General features: G+C 39.7%; 1 protein-coding gene and 1 long non-coding RNA gene across 2 annotated transcripts in view; one reads left to right on the top strand and one right to left on the bottom strand.

Moving 5' to 3' along the window:
* Positions 1-12,611, bottom strand: part of LOC126176615 (sodium- and chloride-dependent GABA transporter ine-like) — a 339,257-nt gene that overhangs the window by 24,482 nt on the left and 302,164 nt on the right. The window contains exons 6-8 of the mRNA XM_049923778.1: positions 3,971-4,199; positions 389-501; positions 48-188 (exon numbers count right to left, since the gene is read on the bottom strand). Of these exons, the coding sequence (XP_049779735.1) occupies positions 48-188; positions 389-501; positions 3,971-4,199 (483 nt within the window). The remainder of the gene's footprint in view (positions 1-47; positions 189-388; positions 502-3,970; positions 4,200-12,611) is intronic.
* Positions 1-12,611, top strand: part of LOC126176636 (uncharacterized) — a 104,341-nt gene that overhangs the window by 62,276 nt on the left and 29,454 nt on the right. The window lies entirely within an intron of this gene.

Below are 12,611 nucleotides of genomic sequence, written 5' to 3'. Positions count from 1 at the left end.
AGTAACCATTTAATGAAAGTGAATATTTTGTGGTATTAATATCTTACCTGTGTAACATGTGGAAGACCAAAAAGGAACGATATAGCACACACTATCAGTACCAGCATCTCATGACACATAAGTCTTTTCCTGACCCAGTTTGGGAAACCATCCTGTATGGATGTAACAACAACTTCGACTATAGCAAACTGAAACATAAAATGATCATGGTGCACAACCTGTTATAATTTTTGATAAATCAACTTTTTTTCATAAATAGGTCAACTATTTTAATGTCAGCACTGTAAATGTCAGTAAAACGTGAAGAAGGTCTCATTTTGAATCATTTATTTATAAATATCTTACTAACATTATATGTAACTGGCTTCATTACTGTTATAGATCATACCTGGCTATTCAAGCTGAGACACAGCAACATGAAGAAAAAGAGAACAGCCCACAGCTGAGATGCTGGCATTTTAGCCATTGCCTGTGGATATACAATGAACACAAGACCTGGGCCTGAAAAAATGTTCATGAAACAGTTATGAGCAAGAAGTCACAGCACAATAAACATAGTTTATTTTGACTTGTAAATAATATATTTCAGCTATCAGTCGTCCTTTGGAATTTTTATTGGCAGATCTAGATTTCAGCTAGAAACTAGCCATACTCAATGAACTATCATTTTTGATCAATGCGTGTAATGCCTGTTGGTTGGGCTTCATCCACAGTTCAATGAACTGTGGATGCATTACACGCGATATAACAGTCGCTGTGTGCAACAGCCTCTGAATGGAGGGTAACCTGATACAGTTTATTTTTATTGTGTTTTTTGTGTGTTAAAATCTCTTCCAAAGCTTTGTCAATTCTGTAGTCTCGCATTAACAATTTTAATACACTTCCATTAATAACAACTCTATTTAAAGCTGATTCAAACAATTTTATCACCGAGAAAAATTTATCCTAAAATTTAATAGCTCAATGGGTAAGTGGTCAGCATGTCTGTCACGTGGAGGATCTGGACTCAACTCCTGGTACTGAAAAGAATTTTTCCTTGATGGGAGGACTGAAGTGGGATGGATTCACCTTCATGATGCCAAGTGACAAGCTACTTAAGCTAAAAGCAATGGCTCCAAGCTCTGGGAACAGTGTGCTGATGTCATGTCCCCCTCCATACCACACCCCAATGACAGCACTGGCAGAGTATGAAATGGCAGTTCTTCAGTAATGAATGATCTGTCCAGATCAGTACATGGAGCATTAACTTTGGCCAGCTCCTTACAATAAAATTTGGTTCTTGGCAACACTTATACAATGACTACATTCAGTGTTATAGAGAAAAAATAACACACAGTGTTATAAAGAAATACTACACTAACCAAGATGTGCATTATGTTCTAAAGCTCCTGTAATCATGATGAATAGCATCAAATCTCACATGGCAATATGTGCCCATTTGCTTTAAAAAGCAGGGATGTAATTGGCGTATTTAAGATACATTACACAACTTCTCCTATCTTTTGTAGGCTGGATGCCATGTTGTTGTGGTCTTCAGTCCTGAGACTGGTTTGATGCAGCTCTCCATGCTACTCTATCCTGTGCAAGCTGCTTCGTCTCCCAGTACTTACTGCAACCTACATCCTTCTGAATCTGCTTAGTGTATTCATCTCTTGGTCTCCCTCTATGATTTATACCCTCCACACTGCCCTCCAATGCTAAATTTGTGATCCCTTGATTCCACAGAACATGTCCTACCAACCAGTCCCTTCTTGTTAAGTTGTGCCACAAACTCCTCTTCTCCCCAATACTATTCAATACCTCATCATTAGTTATGTGATCTACCCATCTAATCTTCAGCATTCTTCTGTAGCACCACATTTCAAAAACTTCTATTCTCTTCTTGTCCAAACTATTTATCGTCCATGTTTCACTTCCATACATGGCTACACTCCATACAAATACTTTCAGAAACGACTTCCTGACACTGAAATCTATACTCGATGTTAACAAATTTCTCTTCTTCAAAAAAACGCTTTCCTTGCCATTGCCAGTCTACATTTTATATCCTCTCTACTTCGACCATCATCAGTTATTTTGCTCCCCAAATAGCAAAACTCTTTTACTACTTTAAGTGTCTCATTTCCTAATCTAATTCCCTCAGCATCACTCGTCTTAATTTGACTACATTCCATTATCCTTGTTTTTCTTTTGTTGATGTTCATCTTATACCCTCCTTTCAAGACACTGTCCATTCCATTCAACTGCTCCTCCAAGTCCTTTGCTGTCTCTGACAGAATTACAATGTCATTGGCGAACCTCAAAGTTTTTATTTCTTCTCCATGGATTTTAATACCTACTCCAAAATTTTCTTTTGTTTCCTTTACTGCTTGCTCAATATACAGATTGAATAAGATCGGGGATCGGGGAGAGGCTACAACCCTGTCTCACTCCCTTCCCAACTGCTGCTTCCCTTTCATATCCCTCAACTCTTGTAATTGCCATCTGGTTTCTGTACAAAATGTAAATAGCCTTTCGCTCCATGTATTTTACCCCTGCCACCTTCAGAATTTGAAAGAGAGTATTCCAGTCAACATTGTCAAAAGCTTTCTCTAAGTCTACAAATGCTAGAAATGTAGGTTTGCCTTTCCTTAATCTTTTTTCTAAGATAAGTTGTAAGGTCAGTATTGCCTCACGTGTTCCAATATTTCTACGGAATCCTAACTGATCTTCCCCAGGGTTGGCTTGTACTAGTTTTTCCATTTGTCTGTAAAGAATTCGAGTTAGTATTTTGCAGCTGTGGCTTATTAAAGTGATTGTTCGGTAATTTTCACATCTGTCAACACCTGCTTTCTTTGGGGTTGGAATTATTATATTCTTCTCGAAGTCTGAGGGTATTTCGCCTGTCTCATACATCTTGCTCACCAGACGGTAGAGCTTTGTCAGGACTGGCTCTCCCAAGGCCGTCAGTAGTTCTAATGGAATGTTGTCTACTCCTGGGGCCTTGTTTCGACTCAGCTTCTGGTTATTAGAAGAGATGTTTTTAAAATGTATTTCACTATAGACAGAAGCATTTGTTACAGGGTGTTATTTAGGTATTGTCAATATCCTCAAAACATCAGTTTTGCATAACGATCTATCTTGTCTCCCTGTCAAATACAATGCTCAAAGTGGTGCAAATTATTACTGAGATGATTAGTCTCATAATGCTTTTACTGAATTGTATTAGAGGAAGTAAAATGAAAACCAATTAGAAGTTTCATCCCACTACTGCTCTATCTCTGTGATAAAAATCAATACTTTAAAAGCCACCATAAACCTTAAAAGATTTTCATAACACTGAATCCAAGTATCAATTTATTCCCTACAATGTTACCTGAAGATGTTACCTGAAGATGTTTCAGTATAAAGGCAAAGGTACTGACCAACCAGTTGATAACAACCTTAGTTCCTAATGAGTACACTCATTTACACAATTATCTGTAGAACAAATTGCAGAAATGATGTTCCTTGCCGTGCTGTACACCCAGCCTGCAAATATTTAAGATAACATGTGGCCATATGATGTCCAAGTGGACATTAGACAAAAAACTTAGCTGACCATCTACAACTTTCCAGAGCAAACTGATGATGATGACGACAACAATGGTAATAATAATAATAATAATAATAATAATAATAACAGTATTTCGTTTTTTAGTACCCAAAACTCACTGCAATTCTAGTTGACCAATGTTGGTCCTCTGCACTTTTCCATGTATGTCTTTAATATAAAGCAGTTAACTCATTTTTTGATCCTGGAGCTATAGTTTGAGAGCAGATGGGTTCAGGAAAATTTTGACTAAATACTACAGGATGAATTCTACAGCTAGTTTATCTACTGGTAACTCAGTTTACTTCCACAAATTCCAACAAAGTTACACACGGAGATTTATATAAGGTCTTACTGTACTCTCTGTAAGTAAGTAAGTAAGTAAGAAGTATAACTTACCATCTGAAATAACAGCTTCTACTGGCTTATCCAACTCTACAGAAATATTCCCAATAGTTGCAAAAGCAAAGAGACCAACGAGAATGCTTGTAACAGCATTTATTGTTGATACAGCTAAAGTGTCAATTAGGAATTGATTGTTGTAATGATTATAGCTAGCAAATGATATCATAGATCCAAATGCTACTCCAAGAGAATTGAAATTCTGTGCAAGAGCATGTACCCAAACCTGCAAATAAAAGTGCACAGGATTAATTACAGGTAACGATCTCAGATGAATTCCCCTGCAATTATCATATTACAGGCTAAACTAACAGATCAAATGTCAGTAATATTAATTAGGAAGTGTGACCTGAAGTGTAATTTAAATAGATAATGATAATATAAAATTTCACAAATTTGTCTCCTAAAACTGGCTCCTCATATACCACTTGTGGCTGTTACCAATTCCCAAAAATTATGTTACACAGAGAAAACAAATTATAAGGGGATACTACTTTCAAGATTTTAAGGGCTGCCATATGCTTTGCATAGTAAACTGCATATAGACTTACTGTCTCCTTTCACAACCAGAAAATTCTTTCAGTTTCCCTTAATGAGATCAGATGTCACTATATCTTATATGATTATATGAGGAGTAAATATACAGTTTCAGTACTAGCTTAAAACATACAGTGACAGTTTCTTTCTGCAAAACTCCCTTCCTAGCTGTATTACATTTTCCTAGTTTACACAACCAAAATAAACAACTTTTCACAACACTGAAATGATCAGTTCTTTCTTCCACTTAGAGAGCCAAATTGCATTTTCTCCCTATCACCTATAATTTTAACACATCTCTTCTGAACCAGATGAGTTTAATTTTAAATATTTTTTAAGGTTACATATAAGATATTAACATGTATAGCCTGCCATTATAAAGTGAAGATTATTTGTGAATAATTAACAACAAGTGAAGATTTTAGTCATAAACTACTTCTAACATCTGATACATCAAATATATTTTTAAAATATGGTTCATCATAATTAGTGTAATTTGCAGCCCTATAAAGTTGCTCAGTAGCCGAGAGAGAAAGTTACTGCCAAATTAAATATTCAGGTTTTGATCATCAGCAACTTTTAGAATTTTTTTCTGCTTTTATTCCTTATTTTTCTGTTGCCATTGATTTGTGCACATGAGAAATACCTCACTAGGTTGTGGTTCAGTTTGGATGTTGCACTGTAGGTCCCACTGTAACAGGGTAAGGAAATCAATTCACAGGTCAGAGAAAGGCCAGAGTGTATCTCCAACTGTTCCATGCTTAGTGAACCATTCTTAAACTTGAGATCAGATTCACTGGTGCTTTACTTCTGCCACATGTGTGAAGATGATCAAAAACTGGATTCTACATTAATTTGGACTGAGTCTGCCTTGGAACATAAAGACTTAGACTTTTGTGAATTGCTCTTTCTGTAGGATAACATAAACCATGTGTTTTTGGTAGTTAGAAATACATTGTGTGACTGCAATCCACAGAAGTTGAGATAGACATGTAACAGTCAGCTAATGGTTTATCTCATACCTATTATTTTCTTCTGAAAATTATTGAGGAAGATTGATTATAATCTCTCTCTCTCTCTGTCTCTCTCCCTCCTTTATATTCCCATCAGCAGACAGATGGGTGCAAATGAGTTGGCATGGATATTATATAGAACAATTGTCATGAAGGGCACACGTAAAGCGAAACATGGACAGAACCACTAGCTCAGAGGTTTACCTTTCAGTGGTGTTAAGCTTGGCCTGGCAGTTCTTATGTGGATTTCTAATACCTCAAACTTGGTCTTCACCTTATGCTGTGCTCTGTTACTGCACGGTAGGGTCAGTCAGTTGCACTGGTCACTTTTGTGTTTATCCCTGTGCCAGTCTCTATACGGTGTTCAGACTCTCGAACTTCGTTCCCTCTTCTGGGGTTCAGCTCTCAGGCTTTGTTATCGAGGCACCATCAGCCCATATAATAACATTTGTGCTGGCAGTGATAGCTCATAGCATTGTCACACCTTGTGTGAATATAAAAGTGGTATACAAAAATGGTGGTATAGGACATTCTTGTGCATGCAACACCATTCTTTGTTTCTTTGTAGTGTTACATTGTAGTCACTGTGCACCTGCAGTTTTTGCAATGCTGGCAGGAGCAGCTGCACCTCCAGCAGCAGCAACAAAAGCTGCAGTAGGAGCAGATGGAACTGCTCACACAGAATACAGAATAATACTGTACTCAAGCCACACTGATAACACCAGGCACTGGCAGAGACTCTTTCCCCCAGCCTCCTCAACACTGTTCACCAGCTTTGATGAATCTGCAAAAAGTGGGAGAATTATCTGCACCAATTCTTGCTGCTCTGCCAATTATGTCATATTGTCAATCCACTGATAAGGCTGCCCTGTTATCATCCAGCAGTGTGGTATTGTTTGAGATTATGCAGAATCTGAAGCCTGAGAAACTTGTCTTTGATGGAATTTGTCAGTTGCACACACAGTATTTTGGTCATCCAACCTATGTTGTAGTGGGAAAGTTACAGTTCAGCCAGCACAACAAGACCCCTGGGCTTTTATCACTGACCTGCAATGTCTCTCATGCAAGTGTTAGTTTGAATGTCCTTAATGTGCTACCTCGTATGCAGACACTTTAATTAGAGAAGTTATCGATGTGGAGGTCCAAACTAGGGCATTGGCCTTGTTCAACACTTCTTTCACTGACATTGCTCACAGTGTGGAATTGCAGCAATTGTGGCAGCAGTAAGGGATGTACTTTGTGACAATTGGCAGGTGGTGAAATTGGTGCTTATGGTAAATGGCCCCTCGTACCCCATGGGCTGAGCCACGTAGCCTTGCCTTCCACTGGGCTGCCGTATGTTGACACCACTGATGATTCAAGTGTGGTGACATCACAGTGCTGCCCATCTTCGCCTGTGTTGGGTATGTTGGGTAGAAGTCAATCTAAGTGTCGTAACCACTGCTCAAGACACTTTTTGGATTCTCATGTGTTGATCTCCTTGAACACCTAATTCTGCTCAACGGGTAAGTTGGCAGTCCTGCCCTGATTGTCATTTGGTGCACTTTCAACAGGACTCCCCAGATGTGGAGGCCATGTGTGCAGTATGCTGCAAAACAGGCCATTTGGCAAAAGTTTGTTACAATAAGCGAACTGTGAGGTGATCATCGGAGGCTGTCTTCGACACCCTCCAAGCACCACCACAGCATATTCTGTTTATGCTGTATGTAGATGGACAACTGATAAAGTTCCAAGTAGACATGGGAGTGACAGTCAAATTAACTTAGATAAGTGTCCATGGACCTTGCCGTTGGTGGGGAGGCTTGCGTGCCTCAGCGATACAGATGGCCGTACCGTAGGTGCAACCACAACAGAGGGGTATCTGTTGAGAGGCCAGACAAACATGTGGTTCCTGAAGAGGGGCAGCAGCCTTTTCAGTAGTTGCAGGGGCAACAGTCTGGATGACTGACTGATCTGGCCTTGTAACAATAACCAAAACGGCCTTGCTGTGCTGGTACTGCGAACGGCTGAAAGCAAGGGGAAACTACAGCCGTAATTTTTCCCGAGGACATGCAGCTCTACTGTATGATTAAATGATGATGGCGTCCTCTTGGGTAAAATATTCCGGAGGTAAAATAGTCCCCCATTCAGATCTCCGGGCGGGGACTACTCAGGAGGACGTCGTTATCAGGAGAAAGAAAACTGGCGTTCTACGGATCGGAGCGTGGAATGTCAGATCCCTTAATCGGGCAGGTAGGTTAGAAAATTTAAAAAGGGAAATGGATAGGTTAAAGTTAGATATAGTGGGAATTAGTGAAGTTCGGTGGCAGGAGGAACAAGACTTTTGGTCAGGTGATTACAGGGTTATAAATACAAAATCAAATAGGTGTAATGCAGGTGTAGGTTTAATAATGAATAAAAAAATAGGAGTGCGGGTTAGCTACTACAAACAGCATAGTGAACGCATTATTATGGCCAAGATAGACACAAAGCCCATGCCTACTACAGTAGTACAAGTTTATATGCCAACTACCTCTGCAGATGATGAAGAAATAGATGAAATGTATGACGAGATAAAAGAAATTATTCAGGTAGTGAAGGGAGACGAAAATTTAATAGTCATGGGTGACTGGAATTCGTCAGTAGGAAAAGGGAGAGAAGGAAACATAGTAGGTGAATATGGATTGGGGGGAAGGAATGAAAGAGGAAGCCGCCTTGTAGAATTTTGCACAGAGCATAACTTAATCATAGCCAACACTTGGTTCAAGAATCATAAAAGAAGGTTGTATACCTGGAAGAATCCTGGAGATACTAAAAGGTATCAGATAGATTATATAATGGTAAGACAGAGATTTAGGAAGCAGGTTTTAAATTGTAAGACATTTCCTGGGGCAGATGTGGATTCTGACCACAATCTATTGGTTATGAACTGCAGATTGAAACTGAAGAAACTGCAAAAAGGTGGGAATTTAAGGAGATGGGACCTGGATAAACTGAAAGAACCAGAGGTTGTAGAGAGTTTCAGGGAGAGCATAAGGGAACAATTGACAGGAATGGGGGAAAGAAATACAGTAGAAGAAGAATGGGAAGCTCTGAGGGATGAAGTAGTGAAGGCAGCAGAGGATCAAGTAGGTAAAAAGACGAGGGCTAATAGAAATCCTTGGGTAACAGAAGAAATATTGAATTTAATTGATGAAAGGAGAAAATATAAAAATGCAGTAAATGAAGCAGGCAAAAAGGAATACAAACGTCTCAAAAATGATATCGACAGGAAGTGCAAAATGGCTAAGCAGGGATGGCTAGAGGACAAATGTAAGGATGTAGAGGCTTGTCTCACTAGGGGTAAGATAGATACTGCCTACAGGAAAATTAAAGAGACCTTTGGAGAGAAGAGAACCACTTGTATGAATATCAAGAGCTCAGATGGCAACCCAGTTCTAAGCAAAGAAGGGAAGGCAGAAAGGTGGAAGGAGTATATAGAGGGTTTATACAAGGGCGATGTACTTGAGGACAATATTATGGAAATGGAAGAGGATGTAGATGAAGATGAAATGGGAGATAAGATACTGCGTGAAGAGTTTGACAGAGCACTGAAAGACCTGAGTCGAAACAAGGCCCCGGGAGTAGACAACATTCCATTTGAACTACTGATGGCCTTGGGAGAGCCAGTCATGACAAAACTCTACCATCTGGTGAGCACGATGTATGAGACAGGCGAAATACCCTCAGACTTCAAGAAGAATATAATAATTCCAATCCCAAAGAAAGCAGGTGTTGACAGATGTGAAAATTACCGAACTATCAGTTTAATAAGTCACAGCTGCAAAATACTAACACGAATTCTTTACAGACGAATGGAGAAACTGGTAGAAGCCGACCTCAGGGAAGATCAGTTTGGATTCCGTAGAAATGTTGGAACACGTGAGGCAATACTGACCTTACGACTTATCTTAGAAGAAAGATTAAGGAAAGGCAAACCTACGTTTCTAGCATTTGTAGACTTAGAGAAAGCTTTTGACAATGTTAACTGGAATACTCTCTTTCAAATTCTGAAGGTGGCAGGGGTAAAATACAGGGAGCGAAAGGCTATTACAGTTTGTACAGAAATCAGATGGCAGTTATAAGAGTTGAGGGGCATGAAAGGGAAGCAGTGGTTGGGAAAGGAGTGAGACAGGGTTGTAGCCTCTCCCCGATGTTATTCAATCTGTATATTGAGCAAGCAGTAAAGGAAACAAAAGAAAAATTCGGAGTAGGTATTAAAATTCATGGAGAATAAGTAAAAACTTTGAGGTTCGCCGATGACATTGTAATTCTGTCAGAGACAGCAAAGGACTTGGAAGAGCAGTTGAACGGAATGGACAGTGTCTTGAAAGGAGGATATAAGATGAACATCAACAAAAGTAAAACGAGGATAATGAAATGTAGTCAAATTAAGTCGGGTGATGCTGAGGGAATTAGATTAGGAAATGAGACACTTAAAGTAGTAAAGGAGTTTTGCTATTTAGGGAGTAAAATAACCGATGATGGTCGAAGTAGAGAGGATATAAAATGTAGACTGGCAATGGCAAGGAAAGCGTTTCTCAAGAAGAGGAATTTGTTAACATCGAGTATAGATTTAAGTGTCAGGAAATCGTTTCTGAAAGTATTTGTATGGAGTGTAGCCATGTATGGAAGTGAAACATGGACGATAACTAGTTTGGACAAGAAGAGAATAGAAGCTTTCGAAATGTGGTGCTACAGAAGAATGCTGAAGATAAGGTGGGTTGATCACGTAACTAATGAGGAGGTACTGAATAGGATTGGGGAGAAGAGAAGTTTGTGGCACAATTTGACTAGAAGAAGGGATCGGTTGGTAGGACATGTTTTGAGGCATCAAGGGATCACAAATTTAGCATTGGAGGGCAGTGTGGAGGGTAAAAATTGTAGAGGGAGACCAAGAGATGAATACACTAAGCAGATTCAGAAGGATGTAGGTTGCAGTAGATACTGGGAGATGAAGAAGCTTGGACAGGATAGAGTAGCATGGAGAGCTGCATCAAACCAGTCTCAGGACTGAAGACCACAACAACAACAACAACAAGTGTAGGCCCTGCAATAAAATGGCCACTAGGACAACTTGTGTGTTATGGGGGAGGGGGGGGGGGGGGCTCAACTGACAATAGCATATGTAAGCAGAGCTTGGCACAAGGTGAAGGCCAGGTCCAAGATAGTCGAAATCTTTGTTAGAACTGGTGATCCAGGCCTAACTGAAAGGTAAACATCTGACAAGGGACTAGTCCAATCTAACATGTTGAAACTGCACCAAAGATTTTTGTGCAGAAAGAAAGCACTATAAGAAACACAATGTCAGAATTTTAGCTGCTAAGACCCACTGCAAATATGTTTAAGAAAATGCTAAAGTCTCAGCTCACCAGGCAGCTGGAGAGAAGTACTCCCTCACCATAACTGTAGCAGAAAGTGCATGTGCATTGCAACAGATACACATCCTTTACTGATGGCAGCTGGGAGACAGGTAACATTGCACAATATGATCACAATTTGGAAAATAAATTCCCATTTCCATTAATTATTTTGCTGACACAGTTGTTCAGTTACTATTGGAATGCAGTCAAAATCAGCTACTTCTCCTGAAGACCTACATATGTGCTACCTATAGTTAATTTCTGGAATTCATTCAGATGATGACATTTGACTAGACATTTTGGAAAACATTAGAAGAAATAGGAAGCAACTCTAACAATTCCATGAATTTTGATTCAAACAATGTGGTTGTACTAATTAAATTCCAGAACAAAAATACAGTACCTTCATAGACCGAAGAAAACCTGGAGAGTAATAGGTTTCAGCTGTAATATTTTTGGTTAAACAAAGGAAGGAGAAACACATTAAGTTTGCAAAGCCAGTTTCATTTTGTAGAATCTGAATGTGAATTGTATAAATGGAAGGAAGCATTACACAAAGTGTCAAAATGGAACTTGCAAAAATATGGAAGAAAAACCATTCAGAAGATTTAGAACTGCTAGTGAGAGTCACTGCACCATTATTGTGGGAAATCTAAGAGACTATGTCCTCTGAATTGCAAGTGAGATGAACATTACTGATTTTCATGATGCTTTGAACTGGTTAAACAGATTCAGGGAATGATGCAGCGCAGCAAGTTGCAAAATTACGAAGTTTACTTCAATTAAAAATGTAGAGGAGATGTCATTAACAGACAGTACCATAGACTAATTTATATCTTCTTGTTATTTCCTAAAACAATGTGTATAAAGCCAATCGATCAGGTTTTGTGCAAGAACTGTGTTCAAACTGCTCTTTATCATTTCAAGTGTGTGTGTGTGTGGGGGGGGGGGGGGGGGAGGAGGAGGAGGAGATTAGTGTTTCACATCTCGTGAACAATGAGGTCATTAGAGAAGGAACAGAAGCTTGAATTAAGGAAGGTCGGAGAAGGAAAGTGACCATGCCCTTTCAAAGCAACCCTCCTGACATTTGCCTTAGGCAATTTAGAGAAATCACAGAAAACCTAAATCAGGATGGCTGGAAGCAATCTTCAACTGTCATCCTCCTGAATGCAAATCCAGTGTGCCAACTCCTGTGCTACCTTACTTGGTAAGTTGTGTCTTATAGTAAAAAGTGCACTCCTTTGAGGTGACAATTCTCCATCTCTGTGCATTATAAGAATTTGGAATAGCAACTTGTACTATTGGTGGTATATTCACTGTTGGCACAAAATATTTTTTGGGTTAGATGTCTCCCCCCCCCCCTCCCCCCCATGTGGAGTAGCTAGTTTCCCATTGGGCACCTCCCCGGGTGGCGGATAGGGGAACGCTCACCAGATATGGTGGGTACTGGGGAAATAAAATACCCAGGGTGGACCAAAACTAGCAAGCCTCCACCCCTCTAACAAGGGAAGGGGGTTGGCGGCAGGAAGGGCATCCGGCTGTAAAAAAACATTGCCAAAACAAGAGGAATGATGGATGCTTCTCAAGAAAATGTTCCGGGGTAATAGCCTCCCACTCGGATCTCCGGGGGGAGGCGTTTTGCGAAGGATCTAAAGGTGTTCAAGATCAGAGTGGGAACTCTAAACGTGGGAACGATGACGGGAAAGG

The sequence above is a fragment of the Schistocerca cancellata genome, chromosome 1, assembly GCF_023864275.1.
Source record: "Schistocerca cancellata isolate TAMUIC-IGC-003103 chromosome 1, iqSchCanc2.1, whole genome shotgun sequence".
Taxonomy (NCBI): domain Eukaryota; kingdom Metazoa; phylum Arthropoda; class Insecta; order Orthoptera; family Acrididae; genus Schistocerca; species Schistocerca cancellata.
The sequence above is the reverse complement of the archived record's forward strand: the minus strand, read 5'-3'. Positions and strand labels throughout refer to the sequence as shown.